This window comes from Psittacula echo, assembly GCF_963264785.1.
Source record: "Psittacula echo genome assembly, chromosome: 18".
Taxonomy (NCBI): domain Eukaryota; kingdom Metazoa; phylum Chordata; class Aves; order Psittaciformes; family Psittacidae; genus Psittacula; species Psittacula echo.
In genome coordinates, this window is record NC_137754.1 from 337,033 (window position 1) to 356,427 (window position 19,395).

General features: G+C 57.1%; 2 protein-coding genes across 3 annotated transcripts in view; one reads left to right on the plus strand and one right to left on the minus strand.

Annotated features, from left to right (window-relative positions):
- Nucleotides 1–2,889: 2,889 nt before the first annotated feature.
- On the plus strand, nt 2,890–8,102 carry LOC308228282 (5-hydroxytryptamine receptor 3A-like; the record flags this gene model as incomplete). The annotated part of the gene is given in 10 exon segments (XM_080631554.1): nt 2,890–3,012; nt 3,015–3,114; nt 4,865–5,028; nt 5,200–5,244; nt 5,580–5,689; nt 6,262–6,431; nt 6,617–6,777; nt 7,036–7,246; nt 7,403–7,636; nt 7,804–8,102. Coding segments are annotated over 10 exon segments (1,617 nt in total).
- A 5,440-nt stretch (nt 8,103–13,542) lies between these two features.
- ZBTB16 (zinc finger and BTB domain containing 16) overlaps nt 13,543–19,395 on the minus strand; it is a gene marked incomplete at both ends in the record, with an annotated part of 52,282 nt that continues 46,429 nt past the window's right edge. For both annotated transcript variants that reach the window (XM_080631581.1, XM_080631580.1), the window contains 3 exons: nt 13,543–13,772; nt 14,048–14,215; nt 16,008–16,178. In XM_080631581.1, the coding sequence (XP_080487707.1) occupies nt 13,543–13,772; nt 14,048–14,215; nt 16,008–16,178 (569 nt within the window). The remainder of the gene's footprint in view (nt 13,773–14,047; nt 14,216–16,007; nt 16,179–19,395) is intronic.

The window sequence follows — 19,395 nt, forward strand, 5'->3', positions numbered from 1 at the left end:
GCTGAGGCACCCTGGCAGGGCTGGGACCCAGGCTGCAGGGCAGAGCCCGACTGCTGCTCCCGGCTGCTCTGGCTGCGGGTTGGACTCCAATGGAAAAGAGAGGAAGGAGGCTTTTTGCGAGACCTTTTCAAGTGTTCTGCATCCAAAGCTAACAGCCTTTCCAGCCGAAATTAACCTTTCCGATTCACTTGAAATCTTTCTCATTTTCCCTGGAAAATGAAGGGAAAAATACCCAGCTGTAATGGCCAACGTAGTTTTACCCACATCCAGCCTGGAAGCGCTGTGGTTCCTGATCTCTTAAAAACTACAGGAGAGCAGAAGAGCTGGGGTGAGAGGTGAGGGGGCAGACACAAGGGGTTTATGCTGCAGTAGCCGGTGTGTGCACAATCCCTGCTGCAATCCTGCCTTTGGGAAGGTGTCACACAGCCAGTGCAGCCACAGCAGCGATGGAGGCCAGCTTCCCTCTCCCACCCTGTGGCATGCGTGTCCTGTAAAACTAAGAGGAAAAGGAACAGTCACACAAGACTGAACACTGGCCAGGTCTGCTCTCAGCAAGGCAATTCCTGCCTAACCTCGGGTGACATCGTGCCTGCAGTGCGTGACTGCTGTCCCGCTTGGGATGAGCTGGATCTCCTTCATTAACAGCAATTGGCTCCAAATTCCTTCATGTGCTTATTATTACCTGGCTTTAATGGACAATGAAATAGTGGCAGAATATTGCTAACACCTGAAGGGTGTCTAATGGGGAACAGGACTGGAAAGAAAGTGCTCCTCTCCCTTAACTAAGGGATTTAAAGGCATCAGGCTCCTTTGCTAGTGAGGTGAGGACAGGCTCAGTACCTGCCAAGGATGATTTTTTGGCCACTCCATGGTCCATGGGTGATGCACCCCCAGCATCATCCTCCTCACCACAAACCTCGCTGACCAGAAGTGCTTGGCCCCCACGCTCGTGGTCCAGCACTGCAGACCTGAAATAAAGCTCTGCTGCCTTTGATTGTGGTGTAAATCACCACCAGCCTCCATCGACAAGCACTGCATTGGGGTGAGAAGCCTTTTACCTGCAAGGGTGCTACACCAAGTACCCGCTCCTGGCATTTTGGTCTCGGAGCTGCACAAGATGGGTACCTAAGGAAGACCCTGGGTGCCCCCAAGAGCAAGGGACCCCTGCAGCACCCTGGGGATGCTGTATGCCTGAGAATCCCTGAGGACCAGGGACCACAGGAGGGTCCTGCATCTCCCAGCGCTGGTGCAGGGGGCTGCTGTGAGCCTGCCCATGGCGGCACGGCCAGCCCTGCCTGCACACGGTGTTTATTTCATGTCTCACAGTGTTAAATCATAGTAGACATGCAATTCGGGGAGTGTGAGGCTCCCTAATGGGAGGCCTCGGGTGCGTGATGGGGCTGGGGCCAGCGGCAGCCGTGCTGCCAGGGCTCCTCCGTGATGCTTTATTGCTTTTGACGCTCCAAACACACTCAGAAAGGCGAGTCCTGGCAGCACGGAGGAGGCTGCTCCCCTCTCCTGAGACCTCCTGGTCCCACTGCAGCACCCATCCTGCACAGAGCTCAGCCACACACCTGCCCTGGCCCCTGCAGCCCCCAGCTTGGTTTCCTTCCTGGAAGGGCAGGTTTGGGTGATGGGGAATTGCTTGTCCCATTGCAGATGGGGGATTCTGAGCATCACTTATCCCAACTCATGGCAGGGACCCTGTGCCTGGCTCCTGTGCTGTCCCCAGCCTTTTCCATCACTGAGCAGGACGTGTGGCTGAGCCTCGGAAAGCCCCAGACGCTCGGCGCTTCGATTCCCAGAAAAGCAGTTACCACGCAGCAGATTACAGGGCTAATAAAATCCCATTACGCCATTTCAGAAAGTAAATCTGATCCGAGCGCTGCCGATTGGAATCGGCCATCCCACAAAAAGTCCCGCAAGAGCCTCTGCATAGGATGAAGCTACAGTAGATCACACTAATGAGACATCTGATAATAGGAGGACTGAGAGGAACTACATTAAAATCTTTTTAAGATGAAGACTTAATACTCAGGGGAGAAAATCCAGAGTTAATGATGCTGCAGCAGAGGCTCCACTTGCGTGGTCCTCGCCCCCTTGGCTGCATCCTGCCTGCTGTGGACGCGGGAGGCTGGGGCACTAGGGGCAGAATGTGGAAGGGTCCCCAGCACCGCGGCGGCGCTGCCCGTGATTTTCATTACCCAGATTCAATAAGGGGAAAGAGCTCAGAGCTGCCTGCGGTCCCCGGGAGGTGACTTGCCAGTGCTAACGGAGCCGAGAAATCAAATTAGCTCCAGCTCTGCTCTCTCCCTGACACCGCTGTTGGCAGCCGAGGGGGAGTTCATCAGCGCCCCGCACTAATTCTTATCTCGTTTAAGTGACTCCACGCTGGCATCTGATGCGATTTGCTCCACGCCACCGCCGCAGGCTCCGCACTCTGCCCGCTGCTTCCCCAGCACTTCCAAAGCTGGCAGCTTCATGGGGGCACAGACACCTGCAGCACACACAAATGCAGACACAACTACACAAATACATGGGACAAAGAGGGCTCGGGAAGAAGCTTCTCTGGCAGGCAGAGGGATGCCATAGGGTGCAATGGGAAGCCTGGTACCCCTGGTGCACCCCATTCCCTTGGCTGATGGAAACCCTCCCGCAGTGACATGTTCCTGTAACCTCCCAGGACAGACCACCCTGTCTCTGACTTGCCAACTGTTGAGTGTCTCCTTGCACCTGCAGCATCCTCTCCCTGACTCCTGCTCCATGCAGGCAGGATGCCTGCACCCCAAAACCCTCTTTCCCACAGCCAGGCGCCTGGGCAGCGGCTGGGGGAGCCCCAGGGGAGCCGGCGGGGTGGGCTCCTCTCACATCCTCCCAGCCTGAAACTTGATGCATCGGGAGAGGCTGATCGCGAGATTAATTGGGCGTTCTCAAAACCCCACGGCAGGAGGCAAGCGAGCACAGAGAGCGCTGCCTGCCTCCTGCTGGGGGCCACTGCTGCAGCGGAGGCTGACGGCAGCGGCTGCAGCCAGCGCAGCACCAGAGCCATGACACCCACCGCTCTCGGCGTGCTTCTGGCCCTGCTGCCTCTCACCTCGACGCTGCAGAGCCAAGGTAAGGCAAAGGGGATGGAGAACTGGGGAGAGTGGGGTGCTCATGGCACCAAGAGGCACGGTGCAACCCCTTTCCAAACCTGAGCAGTGCCGTACAGCATGCCAAGGATGCTTTTAGACACCTCAATGCTATTGAAAAGCAACGTACTCAGGAGAGCCTGAGAGCGGGAGAGCTCTGGTGTGAGAGCCTGGAGCTGCTGCATGATGGAGTAGCACAGGGTGACATCGGGATGGGGCTTCGAAGTGCTCTGGGAGCATGCAAAGTCCCAGCTCTGAGGACAGAGAGTGAGAAACAGGGTGATGTCCTGCCTGCCTCCCTCTGCCTGAGCCCTCCACCCCATCCAGGGATTACTCTAACATGATGTTTGATCCCGCTTAACACAGAGCTGGGTTTTGGGGATGACAGCCTGCAGAAGCGATGCTGTGCTGTAAGAGATCGTAATCTCAGCTCTGCATGGTGCAAAATCAACTGCCTAAACATTCCCAAGCTATCGCTAGTATTTTCTTGTTTAACCTTCCTGAGAAAGAGTAGGAAAATCATTGAGGTGCTCTTGACCAAAGGAGATGGAAGTTTCCAGTGGTTTGTAACTTGGGTCAGACAGCTCCACTCATCAGGGCACTGCTCCCCTCTCCTGAACCTTCTCCCACACTGCTGCAGAGGAGAAGCAGGGATGCTCTTGCCCTAGTGATGCCGGAGGGACACAGACCTGCGGGGTGTCTGTGGCAGATGCACAGAGCAGCCCATTCCTCCTTCTGCAAAGCCATCTCCCTGCTGCCAGAGCATGCAGACCTGGAGCTTGCGAGTGTAAGGAGAAGCGCAGGCACGGGTCAGCTCCACCAGCTGCAGCAGGAAAGGCCACTGGGCCCAGCCGCAGTGACAGCAGCGCCTGTTTTCCTCCCCTCACCCTAACTGCTGCCTCACCCCCCTTTGGCTCCATCCATCCACACACTCCTTCCTGGGCAAGGGTCATGCGCCTGGCTGGCTCCCCGGCATTACCGACCATGTGCAGCGTTGGAGCGGCTGAAGCTGCTGTGAGTTTTGGGGTTTTTTAGCTTGAAATACAGATTACAGTTTCCTTCCAGCAGCTTTCCCCAAGTTCCTGCAGATCTATTCCAATTAGTCCCTTTCATTAAGTGGGAATTGGACATTGGGGCTGGGCGTGCTGTAGAGCAAAGCCACGAGTGTGGCTTCACTGCCCTGGCTCAGCTGTGGCGTCACCGACTGCCCTGCAGTGAGGACATGGGCACCATGAGCAATTTGCTCCACAATTAACGCTGCCGGCACGGGCTGAGGGATTGTTTCCACAGGAAGCAAACGCCAAGGCACTAATAAATGAATTTAGCATCCTGGTTCATCTCTAACCTCCACCTGCTGAGCAAAGAAGGATGCACTGGAAGGAGCGAGTGGTAGGAAATGTACCTGGGGGCAGTGGTCCCCGCGGCCACTGTCCTGGTGTCTGTCCAGGGTGGTGGAAGATGGCAGCTCTGCCCTCCAAGGCTGGGGGAAGGTCACAGCCCTGATCGTCTGCACAGCAGAAGATACTCGTAGAAGGTGCTGGACCTGGCAGGCACGTTTCCCATCAGGAGGCTCCTATTGAACTTTGATGGGAAAAGCCCAGCTGGTCAGGGAGGGATTGGGATGGCAGTCAGCAGCATCCCACGGTCACAGCACAGCCCAGGGTGATTGCAGCCACTGCCCCAGTGTGCGCAGCCCTTCATTCCTTCATCCTCCTTCCTCTCTCTGCTGGCAGGTACCCGGCAGCAGGGCCGGATGCCGGAGCCTGTGGAGCCCGCCCTGCGCCGGCTGTCCCACTACCTGCTGACCCCCTACCAGAAGGGCACCCGGCCCGTGCGGGACTGGCGAACAACCACCAACGTGGCCATTGACCTCATGGTCTACGCCATCCTAAGCGTGGTGAGTCCTCTGCTCCCATCCCAGCTTCTGGGCTGCCTGGAGGTGGGCAGCTTCTGCGTGTCCACAGCAAGGGAAGGTACCGCAGTGTGCGGCATCCTCCTGGCACGCTCTGCTCATCTGCTGGAGTGACAATAATGCCTGTGCCAACATCATGTTCTCTTCTTCCTGCAGGATGAAAAGAACCAGGTGCTGACCACCTACATCTGGTACAGGCAGGTGAGCACATGAGACTGTGAAAACTCACCCTTCCTTGCCTGGCACCCCTGCAAACACAGGTTTCCCATGGGAGAGGTGTCCAGGCCTGCTGGAGTGCAGCAAGGTGGAAGCCATCCAGGGATGACAAGATCTCTGTAGGGCATGAACCTTGAGGCACAGCTTTCATGCTCCATGCTTCACCCTGCTGGGTAGTAATAGCTGAAGGATGAGGTTTTCCTCCCTCCCATGGTTGGCATTGAAGATTGGTTCCTATGGCTGGGCACTAGCTGGGAGGGTTTGGGTGCCGGTGGGGTGGCAGAGTCCTCACCCTCCAAGCCGCTTCTCCCGTGTCACAGCACTGGACAGACGAGTTCCTCAGGTGGGACCCTGCCCGCTTTGACAACCTGACGCAGATCTCCCTCCCCGTGGAGAGCATCTGGGTGCCCGACATCCTCATCAATGAGTTGTGAGTGTGGCCAGAGGCCAGAAGGGACATGATGCGGGGCTGAGCTCCCTTGCCCACTGTGGGCACGTGCCGGCCGATGCTTTGTATTCGTGGCACAGAGCTGGCAGCCTCCCCGCACTGGGCGAGCTGCAGATGGGGAACAGCACTTGGGCCATTTCCGATGCTGGCTCACCGCAACTGTTGGTAATTACCCTCCGTGCTGGGAGTGGGATCCAGATAGCTGCAGAAAGGCTTTGTGAAGGCAGCACAATGCGAGGGCAGCTGCAGAGCTGCTGGCCCTTCCCTCGAAGCCAGCCGGCATCCTGCCTGTTCCGTGGGAATTTAAGGTGTTCCAAACCAGCTCCAGAGAGTGTCTGGACAAGGACACAGATCCTCCTTGAGCTGGGAGAGGGCAGCAGCCCAGGCAGCCCAGAGGTGATGCCATGCAGGTGCGCCTGCACCAGAGTTGCCCAGAAAGCATTCCTGGGGGCAAACCCCCTCCTCCTGGGCAGGTCCCCTCCCAAACACAGCTCGGCAGCAAGGAGTCCCTGCCCAGCGCTCCCCAGCCCATGTCTGTCCCTTATGCCCTGCAGTGTGGATGTTGGAAAGTCCCCCCATGTCCCCTATGCCTACGTTGACCACCACGGGGAGGTGCAGAACCTCAAACCCATCCAGGTGATGACCGCCTGCAGCCTGGACATCTACAACTTCCCCTTCGACGTCCAGAACTGCTCGCTCACCTTCACCAGCTGGCTGCACCACAGTGAGTGCCGGGACGCCGCGGCTCGGCGTGGGCAGGACCTCGCTCCCCTCCGCTGGGCTGCAGAAGGCGGCTCGTCCCTCTAGATGGCCCCAGCGGACCGGGGATGCGTGCGGGGAGGGCAGGCGCCCAGCGTGGAGGATCTTGGGGCCGGGCACCCTGGCCCTCACCTCTCCTCTGCCCCTCAGTTCGCGACATCAACCTCTCACTGTGGCGGCAGCCGGAGCTGGTCAAGTTCGATCGGAGCGTCTTCATGAACCAGGGCGAGTGGGAGCTGCTCTATGTCCTCACCCACTTCCGGGAGTTCAGCGTCAAGAGCAGCGACAGCTACGCTGAGATGAAGTTCTACGTAAGGGTCTTTGGTCACCATGCTTCTTGGGGATGGGGTGCTAGGGAAGGGACTTGCCACTGTTCCTGTTGCCTGATCACCCAGCAGCCCTGTCCTGACGTGCTTGTGCTTGCAGGCAGGAGGTTCCCAGCGCTGAGCCCTTCCTATGGCTCACTTTAGTGCATCCCATGACCCTTGCCTGCCTTGGCAGAGAGCTGCACCAGCTCACACCCTAGGTTTCACCCTTTGCTGAGCCTCTCCTGTCTCTCTGTCCTGCAGGTAGTCATCCGGAGGCGCCCCCTGTTTTACACCGTCAGCCTGCTGCTCCCCAGCATCTTCCTGATGGTTATGGACATTGTGGGCTTCTACCTACCTCCCAACAGTGGCGAGAGGGTCTCTTTCAAGATCACCCTCCTACTGGGCTACTCGGTTTTCCTCATCATTGTATCCGACACGCTGCCGGCTACTGCTGTTGGCACCCCATTAATAGGTATGGTGGCACTACCTGCCAAACCGGTTTGGAGCAGCAGGAGCTGCTGCCTGGTACAGAGATCCCAGGTCCCCTAGAAAAGTGGGAGAGATTGCTGGGTACCACCCTTTGTGTATGAGCCTTTGCAGGCCACTCACCTCGCTGACATCTCTGCAGGCATCTACTTTGTGGTGTGCATGGCACTGCTTGTCATCAGCCTGATGGAAACCATCCTTATTGTGCGCCTGGTGCACAAGCAAGACCTGCAGCCCCATGTCCCTGCGTGGGTGAAGCACCTGCTGCTGGAACGAGCCACCGTCCTGCTCTGCATCCGGAACAGGAAGAAATTCAGCCAGACCAGGACACAGAGCTCAGACATCTCCAGGCAGGTGGAGAACAATGACAGCACAGGTAAGGGCTGCACAGATAGGGCCCATGGGATCCTAAGGGGACTAGATCCTACTTATCCATCTACGAAGTCCCTGTTTACACAGTGATCTGGATGCCCAGATCACCCGCAGGAATCCCAGTTCTCTGTCTAAAAACGTTTTCCTCCCTTGCCTCTGTTGATCCTGCAGCCAAGCTGAACCACTACGGCTGTGAGGACCCCCGGGAGTGTGAGGAGGCAGGGGGCATGAGGCCCACCCCAGCCTTTGCCAGCCAGGCAGATGGCTCCCTGCTGATGCATGGTGTCCTGCGTGAGATCACCGCCATCCGCCAGTTCCTGGAGAAACGCGAGGAGTTCCGAGACGTCGCCCACGAGTGGCTGCAAGTGGGCTACGTGTTGGATGTCCTGCTCTTCCGGGCCTACTTGGTGGCCGTCCTGGCTTACAGCATCACGCTGGGTACCCTCTGGTCGGTGTGGAGGGATGCCTAAGAGGTGCCCGCCTTTCAGGGCAGGGAAGGTGGGCACCCCACACGCTGCCTTGCTCCATCACCCACTCCGCAGCTCTGGGACTCACCGGTGTTTGCTCACCCAGGCTGGTGCATCCACTGCCTTCCCCCAGCTCCGGAGCATCAGCACTTGAGCAGGAAGGCAGAGCTGAGGAGAGCCCCCAGGCACCCACGACCCCTGCACAAACCTTGCAAGATGCTTCCTCCTCCTCTCGCCCCAGCCCGGCGCTACTGCAGCCGCCTCTTCAGCACCGTGGACAGCGGCCCCGCCGCCCTGGGTCGGGGCTGCGCCCGCCTGGGGGTCCCGTCCCTTGCCCCTGGGGCTCCCTGCCCCTCGCCCCAGCTTCCCCGGGGAACCACCCGCCTCTGTGCCCGGAGCACCGGGAGCCACATGCATGTGCCCCGTTCCTTCCCCCTGCTCGTGGTGCTCCCGGCAGGTCTTTGTTCCGCCTACCTAGTCCCTGGGCACAGTTGCTCAGCAGATGCCCATTGTGCTCTTGCCCTGCACACAGTAAGCTGGCAGAGCAGCAGTGCCAGCCAACAGCAAATTAACTGAGGCACAAGCGGGACTGGCTCTCTGGACAGGTGGTACTGGAAGAGACCTGGAAGGTCACTGATTGCTATTGATAGTGTCCCCCTCCCCAGCTCCCACTCTCCATTGCTGCCAGAGGATGTGGCTAAGAGGAGATGAAAGAACGGCTGGCTGCATCCCAGAGCAGGGAGCTGAGCCGAAACTACAAGGAGCAGAGCTGCTCAATGCAGTTACCATTCCCAGAGATAGGAGTGTTGTGGCAAGAAACACTGATGGTCTGGTCCCCAGCCCCGAGTGCTTGCCCGAGAGACTGTAAAGGTACAGCTCTTTCCTCACACTGGTAACATACCTGAGCATGGGCACCGTCCTCAGAAGCACTGGAGATAATGGGAGAGCCCGTCCCGGGTTCTGGGAGCATCACTGCATACAGTTGGTCTGCTGGTGGTGGTGTGGAGGTGGACTGACAGTGGCTGGCTCTCCTACATCCACTTCTAAACCCACCAGCCCCAGACCAAGGGCCCCGCACAGTGTCCTGGAGCCGTCACCTGCAGGAAAACTTCCCACTGAGTGACGGGGGGGCTGAGGATGGACGCAGCAGGCTCCTGCCAGCGCCGGCCTGTGCTAATGCGCTGATGGTCTGTAAGTGGCTGCCTATTGATGAGGTGTCCAGTTAAAGAGTTCACGAGACACTAAATCAGCCCATTGATCCTGCCGAGATCGATGGTGCTACAGACCTGATCACTGCAGTGGGCAATTAACACCCTCTGGAATGAGCCGCCTTCATGTAACATCAAACGCTCTAACAGACAAATCCAATGGGCCCATTGACCTGGGCAGGTGATGCCGCCCAGCCTGCGTGTTCTGGGGGGACATGGGGTGACAGGACCCCCAAGGCAGCCTCACCAGCCTGCTCCTGCCTGTGGGGACCCACCTTGAGATGCTCACCTGTGCCATCGCATCCCATGGACCACATTGGTGGGGGCTTGGTCCTCATCCTTCCCTGCACTAGGAATCCATCCTGCATCCAGCCTAACCCCCTTGTGCAACTCCACGGTCCTACTCCCTGTAAGAGCAGGTTGCCCATGCTGGAGGAAAGATCCAGGTTCTCCCTTTACCCTCTTGCTTTGGGAAGTGCTGCATGTGGGAAAAAGTTCCAGGCATCTCTCTGAGTGGAGCCTGGATTTTCCTCTTTAAAAAAAAATAAATCAATAAATCTGAATCTAATCTCCTAATAAAGGTTTAATGAGGACATAATGTTGATGGAACAGAACATTGTTGCAGCATAATCGCTCCCAGCTGCTGCGCGAGAGTGCAGACAAAGGCCTGGTCCTGCGATGATTTCCCTGTTATTATACCACTGCCTTTGTGCCAGGCTGAGCGCCGGAGCTGGGCTCCAGCCCCTTCTCCTGGGGTGCTGCTGTGGCACCACCTCTGCTTGCCTGAACCTGGCACAAAAGTCTCTCCCCTTTGCCCAAAGCCTCACCTCAAGAGCATTGCTGGGGGAGGTCTGGGAGGCAGGGACCAGCACCAGGAGCCGGGGTGTGCACACAGACCTCAAACCTGCTGGGAAGCCCTAGGGCATGGGATGAGCTTGGCCCCAACACAGCTTGGCCTGGCACACCTCATCCGTCCGTGGGAAAAATGAAGTGAGGCTTTGCCTGCAGTGATACCAACTGTGCCGTAATGAATGTTTAACTGCATCGTCATGCGCAGGTGGGTGTTGGGCAGCACCCGTGGGGTGCAGGCAGCACCCATCGGGCTCAGGCATGGACGAGTGACACCAGCAGCACCCACCTGGAACCACCATGGCGGTCCATGCTGTGCCGTACAGTTTGCTGCAGCACAAAAGGAGAGCAGGCGCTGCTGTTAATGTAGTCAGTAAATAAATAAAGGAGGGCTTAAGCTTAGTGTACAGCAATCAGTCGAGAACTACAGGATAATTAACGCAGCAGGGGGCCAGACTACTCTGCAGTCAGGTTTAAATGAACGAGTTCACTTTCATTGAGGCAAACTTGCTCAGCTCCCTGGTGAGGCATGCAGGCAGGCAGCGGCGTGGGCAGCGCTGCGGGATGGGGAGCTGCACATCCCGGGACATGGGTGCGGGATCGCTCCCTGTCTGCAGGGAGGTCAGCATCCCCTGCCCATCGGGGTTGGTTTAGGGATGGGACCCCCCCGCAACAGCCCCAGCACCCCCAAACTCACCACTGTGGTCCCCCCGTGGCTCGCCCCACACTGATGGGATGCTTCCTTCCTCTTTCTCCTCGCACAGGCACAGGAACAGGAGACATCAGGCCGAGACAACGGAATTAACTTTATTGGTTGTTTTTTGTTTTCTAACTGCAGATTCAAGGTATACAACTGAACATTTCTATTTTCCTTATGAGACTTATAAATAAAAATACAAAAAATGTTCACTACAAAAAAATCTACCGTTAGTAGGATGTAAAAAATATTCTCTTTGCTATAGAAGGCACGAACTTCACTTAGTGACACATGGAGAGAAAAAAACCTGCAGCAGTATATTCGTCTTCTTCTTCCTTTTTTTTTTTTTTTTTTTTGTCTTTTTTATTCCTCTGTCAGAAACACTGAAGTCTTACAAAGAAATGCATCTGAATCTACACAGGACGAAGGCAGATGCGGAGAGCTGCAACTAGGAGACACCACAACGGTTTTTATTAATTTTATTTTTTTTTCTTTTTTTCTTTTTCTTTATTTTTTCAGGAAACTTTTAGCTAACGGCATCTGTGGCTAGAGGACAGAAAGGACTCGCAAGCAGAACCGCACGGGAGCGAACGGCAAGGGGAGGGGGCCCAAGTTGTACAAAAAATAGGAGCCAATAGATAGATACTCTGAGAAAACCCACGGGGAACTGGGGCACCTTCTGCGCCCGGGCTCAGAGAGGTGCTGAGGTAGACGGAACGAGGACAGCGACAGACCCGGACCACGAGCGAGCGGCAACACAGAGCAACGGGACGGGCGGGTGCTCACAACACCGACAACAAGCCAGGGGAGAGGGAGCCCGGGGCTGCGGGGCCCTGCGGGGCGCTTGGTCCTCACTGCTATGATACACATATATAGACTTCTATATATATATGGGGGGTGGTGGCACCACTCCGACGCCGAGCCCAACGCCACTGCAGCTGAGAGGCTGCGGCACGAGGGCACAGAGGGCGGGATGGAGGAAGGGAGTGGGGCAGCAGGATGGGAGGGGAGGTTAAAGCAAAAAAAGCCACATGAGCTCGCCCACGTGCTCTGCGGCACCGTGGCACCTGCGGCACCGCAGGGAGCGACCGCGCACACGCTGGGGATTGCAGCAACTTCCCGTGTCAAAGAACTGGGGGTCTGTCTATAGTTTTCTATATTTTTTCTTTTTTTTCTTTTTTTTCTTAGGCACAACAATTCACCAAGCCGCTTTCCACAGTCACATCCCGGATTGTACAACAGCAGCGTCCACCCCACGCCGAGCAGCAAAGGACCCGCACACGGAGGCACATACGTGTGCAAAGCCAGGCTGGGGTGTGAGGGAGGGTGCTGCTCCCACAGTCATCTGCTCAGCATCGGGAGAGGCGGGACGGGCACCCCAAACCGAGAGGGGCCAGCGGCACCCCTCTGAAGCGCATCCAGGTGCCGTCCCGCTCGCCCTGACTCTTTTTTTCCCCCCTTATCACCCAAACGCAGCAAAATGACAAAAAAACCCAAACTCAAGTCACGGCCACCAGCACCCCACAGGACGGAGCCTGCGGAGCCCGCAACCGCCAAGGAGCAACACAACAAAAACCAACACAAGAGGTAGCTTCAGAACCAACGCCCCCAGCCCCATGGGGCTGGGCAAAAAATACCAGTTTTGGTAAGGATAATGCACAACGGGAGGCACGCGCCTTCCCGGCCATGCCATCCCCCTGTCCCTCCAAATCAATAAAAGCTCATGAGGTCACAAAAAAAAGAGGTAATTTCAAGTAAAATGTGCTAAATGCGGAAACATTCCAAAAAGAAAGTTCAACAAAACCCAACGAAAAGCAAAAGCAGCGGCAAGCAAAGCCACCAGGCGCCCCTCGCCTGCGGCTTCTGCAGCTGAGCCCGGGCAAAAACCCACGCTCCGCACCCCCAGCGCCCCAGTGAGCAGGATAAAGAGGATCCTTCCGCTGGGTGCGGTGCTGCGGACCGGCAGCACTCACAGTGCCACCAACTGCGCATCACCGAAGTGGCTGCATCCCCTCACAGGCGCTTTGCCCTCACCCCCCAAGAAGGGGAAATGCATAGAGAGGTCTTTGGTCAGGGGAGGGCGGCAGCCGGCCCCTACCCCAAACACCCTCCTCTGGCTGGGATCCCCGGGATGCTCTCACCAGTGCACTCACAGCTCGCCTGATGCTGGCACTCTCCCACCTGCGATGCTGCAGCCTGGCAGCATGGGAGCCATCCCAAAATGGGGTCCAAGACCCACACGTGAGCTTGGGTCCTCGGCGGGGCATCCACGGTGGGGTCAATGTGGTGATAGAGGACACCAGAAATTAAAGCCTTCCCACAGCACCGGCCATGTGCATATTTCCAGGGAAGCGCATCGTTCCACGTGGTCTTCCTGGCAGCACCAATGGCTGGCAACAGTGGTGATAGAGGGGCTGGCTGGGGAGCAAGTTCCAGGGGGGCTGTGAGGGGCGAGGGCCACCCCATAGCGAGGGGGCAGGGGCAGCAGGCGCACGAGCAGCTGGGGAGGGGGTGCGGATGGGGCCGGGAAGGGGCTGGTGCATTCCCATGCCCTGGCACAAGCCGCGGGATCCTCCCGGCGAGAAGCAATGAACGAGAACCAAAAACAAAACAAGGCCGTGGACGCTGCGGGTTTGGTGTTGGGTTTTTTTGCCCAGTCCTCTGCCACTCGGCCCCGCCGCCTCATCCCTCAGACGTAGCAGAGGTAGAGATAGGTCTTCTCTATCCGCCAGTCGGTGGGGATCTCCTCCGGCTTGTGGCCCTTCATGTGCTTCTGCATGGCGGAAAGGCTGGGGCAGTACTCCAGGCAAATGGTGCACTGGTAGGGGGAAGCGCCGTTGTGGGTCCGAAGGTGTTTGATCATGGCTGAGTAGTCCCGGGAGCGCTGGTGGCACAGCTTGCACTCGAAGGGCTTCTCGCCTGTGGGAGACGGGGCATCAGCATGGGCCCATGGCCTCCGGGCTGTAATTAACTGCCTGGCTTCGACAGCCGATAGCCGGGTAATGAACAGCAAAACCGATCTGACTATTGATCCTCTATTTACAACAGCTACGCGCCGGCACATCCGATGGGTTGTTACCCCCACCCGCCACCGCCCTGGTCCATGCTGCCGGCATCTCTGCCAGGGGACCAGTCCGGCACCAAGGAACCAGCCCAGCACTGCCAGCCTCATCGCATAGCCCCTGTGCTTGTACCTGTGTGGACCCGGTAGTGGGTCTCCAGCTGGTGCTTGAGGCTGAACTTCTTGCCGCAACCATTGCACTCGTAGGGCTTCTCGCCAGTGTGGATGCGCTTGTGGCCCTTCAGCGTGCTCTCGTCCCGGAAGCAGCTGCCGCAGAACTCGCACTCATAGGGGTGGTCGCCTGCAAGCACAGGGGTGGGTCAGAGCCCCAGCCAGCTCCCCAGCATGGAGATACCCCCGGCACCCACTGCCACCACTCCGGGGGTGGCCCAGCCACCCCACCACGGCACCCGGCTCCCTGCAGCCTCATGCTGGGGTCCGCAGCAGGGTCAGGGGAACAGGGGCCACTGTGACCACCCCGCCACCAATTCCCAGCCTTTCCACCTGGCACAGACCCGGCCCCGGGCATCTTCCATGCTCCAGACTGGGCGGCTGATAAATGAACTCTGGTTCGGCACCAAAGGCAGAATGATTTGAAGGAAAGGTGAGGGCTCCAGCTACTTATTTATTACAGCCGCGAAGGCAAGGACAATAAAGATAGATTGATCGTCCAAGACTTTGTTCATGAATATTTAAATATTACTGATTTGTCTTGTCACTGTAATTACAATTTCTCTGTGCCGCATACCCTACAAGCACAGTTTATGGTAAAGAATGGCGAACTGTATTTCACTTGTCCTGCTGCAGATGTGCGGAGCTGCCAAGCGTGTAATGTTCCCTGCATTTCATACATTTTCTTCAGCTGTGAAGGCTTAAGTCATCCACAATGACCTACGTTTTTTCATTATCCCCGTGTCAAACTGAACTCGTGCCTGGGCATAAATTGTCCTTCTTGTTATATACTCACATGCGTGCGCTTTCGCTTCCTCTTTAAAATGATATTTTACTCTCTCCCCATGTGCTGCAGCAGAGTCCGGCAGCCCCTGGCTGGGCACTGCGGGAGGAGGAGGAGGATGCTCAGGGTGCCTTTTGGACCCCCCTCCAAAGGGAAGGCAGGTGGTGCCTGTTGGCAGCTGTATTTCATCTCCCTGTGCCCAGTTCCAAATGTTCACCTTGGGTTTTGATCCATGTGCTCCATTTTTAGGAGAAGCCATGTAAATGGGAGCCAGGCAGTGCTCTGGCCCCAGGAGGAGCACAAGCATCCTGCATCTGGGTGGGATGAAGCCACTCAGCATGATTAAACCCCCCCAAAGCACCGAAGATCCTGGTGTTTTTTCACAGCCAGGAGCTGCTGAAGCAGCAGAGGTTGTGGTGGGACAAGCATGGCCTGACCTGCAGCCCAGGTCACTGGATTACCGGCTATAAATAGCTCTAGCACTCAGCATTAACGTGCTTATCATCGGCACATGATTCCCTTTCTCCACACCAGGACCCCAAGCCCAAGCCCATGTGTGGGTCTGTCAGCTGCCCACCACAGCCCAGATGCAGCGACCCTCCTGTGATGCTGCCTGCACATCCCCAGCAGCCACTTCAACGTCACCTTTTGAGGCTGTATGTGCATGCTGTTAACAGGAGAAAAGAGAGGGGGCATCCTGACTTGGGACCCATTCTGCACCCTGCCAGCAACAAAAGCACAGATGAGGAGGGTGCACGAGCCTCCAGCTGATGTTGGATGAGTGAGGAATGCTGCTGAGAGCTGTGGTGCTGGCTGCAGTGCACAGCAGAGCTGCACAGCACTGGGCAGTGCCCCAGAGCACCAGCTCCACCTTGCGCAGGTCACCCTAATCCCATTAGGGCCCAGCACCAGCTGATTATGTGCATCTACCACCCATAAGCCGATGAGCGGGTGTGATCTTGCAGCCCCTAAGAAGGTCACATGCCACCTCACACCCGATCAGCTTCTTACATGCTGCTTGTTTTCCACTTTTAACTCCAAACAGCCTCAACCGCCGTTACCTCGACACTCTGAAGACAGTTTCACCTTTCTTTCCCTTTTTCCCCCACGCCTGGAGCAGAGCTGCCCAGCGCCGTACCTGTGTGGGAGCGGAGGTGTCTCTTGAGCGCGGTGTGGCTGGGGAAGGTGCGGTTGCACTCGCTGCAGATGTAGCTGCGCACCCCAGCGTGCACCTCCATGTGCTGCTGCAGGGCGCTCTGCGTCTGGAACCGCTTGCCACACAGCAGGCAGAAAACAGCCATGTCCGTACCTGCGGGAGAGGGAGAGATCCGCCTTTGTCACTGCTGGCATCACTGTACCACCTTGGGACCCTGTTCTCACCGGCAGCAGGGATGCTCTGGCAGCAGCGGGGACCCCAAGAGCTACAGGGCTCCGGCTGTGTCTTTGAGGACTGTGGCCACCCTAACCCTGCTGCTCCTGGCCCTATAAAGGGAGCACCAGTGGAAGGGAGGGGTCTTTTATTGCCTTGGGGGCAGCTGGAAGCCCCAGCCCTGGGATGCCCCAATGCAAGGCAGCTGTTGGTCAATCACTACATCCCCATGCACCTGCGAGAGCTGCAGAGCTCAGACCTTGTAATGCCCAGGGGAAAAGGGAATCACGAATCACTCTGAAAACCACCCTGAGAGCAGGGATTGGATGCATTGTCTGCAATCCTGAGCCCCAATACAAACATGAGTCCATCTGACCGGCCATGGGTATAAGAGAGGCTGCAACAAAGCAACAGCAAAAGCAGGGAAAACCACCTCAACTCAGATCCGTCTACACCACCAATAAAGAAATCAGACCCTTGTGTTATTAAACTATTTGTTTTCGTTTATGCATAGCTGATTGTTCAGAACCGGTGTGTCAGTGCAAATTGTATTACGCAGAGAGATTAAGCAAATAAACGCGAGCTTTTTGGAGGCATTAAAATGTGAGGACTGTGGAAATAAAATTATCTAGAAAATTGTATTAGCAATTCATTAGCAGCAGCAAGATGTTCATGGTAACCAACGGATCTGCACTGCCTTTAGGAACAGCAGGGTGGGGGAGCTGCTTGCCACGCTGCCAAAACCAGCCCTGGGGACCATACTGGTGCCACAACACCATGGAGCAGTGGGCACCTGCTGCAGTGGTGCCAGCACTGCAGTTCTGCCTGGTCTGCAGGCAGGTGCCGGCTGAGGATGCGCTGGCAGCATCCTCCTGGCCAGCTCCACTCCTCTGGCATGGGACCATCCAGGAGATGGGCAGCAAGGAGACATGTCCATGTGCGCCGGCATCGCACTGTCACCCGCCATGGCGTGGTGGCACACTGCGGCTCCAGAGATGCAGGAGCTGCGGAGGGATGCTCAGCCCCAGCCCTGTCGAGGCTGCCCAGAAACGCCTTGAAATCCACAAAACCGCCAGTGAAACGCGAATAAAAGTAGCAAGAAGCAGCCCCGCACGGGAGCTGCCTTTCTGCCTCTGCAGGGATTTATCGTGGGGGGGGAGCGGGCTCCGTGCCCCCCACGCAGCTGCGGACAAAACGCTCCCGAGACAAAAAACATATCAAAACAATAAAGAAGGAGGCGGCAGCGGCGAGCGGGCCGTGCAGAGCAAATCCCAAGAGGTATGCGGCCCCGCAGCCCTCGGCGGCCCCGGTGGTGACAGCAGGACGGGTCAAAGGTCCCCGGGGCTGAGCCCTAGTGCCGCGGCCAGCTGTGGAGCGGAGGCCCTGGCCGGCGGGACGCCGGCCCCGATAAATCTGCCGGCAGCAGCCCCCGCTGGGGTTGGGGACAATGGGCTCCCGTGGGGGCGGAGGGCAGGACAATGCTGCCGGCCGGCGCGCGGGCCCGTAACAAATCCTCCCTGGCACCGTAGGGCCCTCATTTGTGAAACTAATTGGCCCCCGCTTGAAAGAAGAACGTTCCAACTCCGGCAGGCACGGCGATGGGGACGAGCGGCCTCGTGCACGCATGGGAGATGCACCCACCGGTCCATGGGGACGGTGCTGGTGTCCCCCGGGCTGGGTGTCCCCCAGTGGTGCTGCTTGCCACAACCTGCAAAAGGCATTTCTGAATTGTATGTGTTTGGTTTTTGGGTGATGCATTAGTAAATAAAGCAACACCCTGAACAGGGAGGTCAACATCCAACAGTACAGCTTGCAGTGCACCCAGCGCCAGCCTCCCTCTGAAAGCAGAGCTTCCACAGGGTGTGAAGGCTGGTGTCAGCCCAGTATGGAGGATGGGTCTGCACCCATGTCCCTGCTTCTTTGGAGAGCGGATGGGAGGTGGGAAAAGACGGGAAAGCTCACGTGAGGGTGTGCTTGCCACAAGGAGAGCCGCAGCGGGCAACATGGGGACTCACCTGGTGCCCGAGCTGGAGCGCATTGCTCTGCTCCCACCCTAAGTGCATCCTGAGCCAGCCTCAGCCATCAGAAGAAGAATCACCCCTGATAAAGGAACGCCACCGCCCCAAATCAGTGAGAGATGGATTTATTCATTTCCCTGACGTTTTAATGGTTTCTCCCCTTTTTGCGGGAAGATGATTACAAATTAAGCGGCATTTAAACGCTTTTTACTGTCAACAATTAAAAGGGGTGAAGGCGGGCGAGCAATTCATTCCCCGGGAAACACGCCGGCTCCTGGCGGGCGCTGCTGGCCCTTCCCTCTACTGTACAGCGCACAATGGCCCCGAGCGCGCCATCAATTTTGCAGGACGTTCAAAAGCAAATTAAAATATAAAAAGCCTCCGGGCACAAAGATAGACACCGGGGGGGCGCGGGCAGGGCCAGCTCACAAATCGGTCTTAGCAACCAGGGAGGTGTAATGCGGCCCTGGCATGCTGTGCGCAGCAGCCACCTTCACCCATCTCCCCCTGTGCCGTGTATCTCTGGCAGACCTGGTGCCATTCACCATCAGCCATGACCTATTAAAAGTGCGGCTCTTGGCACTGCCGCTGGCTTTGGAGGTGGGAGCCAGAGAAGGTTGGGTTTGGATGCCAGTTGGGCATCTCACAGGGCAGTTTTAAATAGCGGGTGGTCTGAAATGTGCTTTTTAGGGGATGGATGAGTGCTGGAGGGAGGAAGAACCCTACAGCTGCAAGGATGGAGGCACACATCCCAGTCCTCCAGCGGCTTCATCCCAAACAAGCGCAACTGTGAGATGTAAAGATGAGCAAGACGCAACGCGCGACAGCCAGAGGTGCTTCCGTCCCTGTCCAAGCCATGGCAGGGATGCTGCAGGCACCATGGCATTGAGGCCGCTGCCTCCACGGGAGGAGGGATTAGAGCAAATCTCTGTGTCTTGACGGGTTAGGGTGGGCTCCTTCCCGTGCCGTAGAGGAGCCCGGTTTAGGATGCAGGAGGTGCGCCGGCGGGAGAAAGGCGACACGTCCCCTTTAAAAGGAAATATAATTTACAGTGTGCAGCCAGGCGGTCCATAGTTTCAATCTCGTTTACTATAGAGAAAACTCTGCTAGCTGTTCTCTATCCCACAAATCCGATTTAA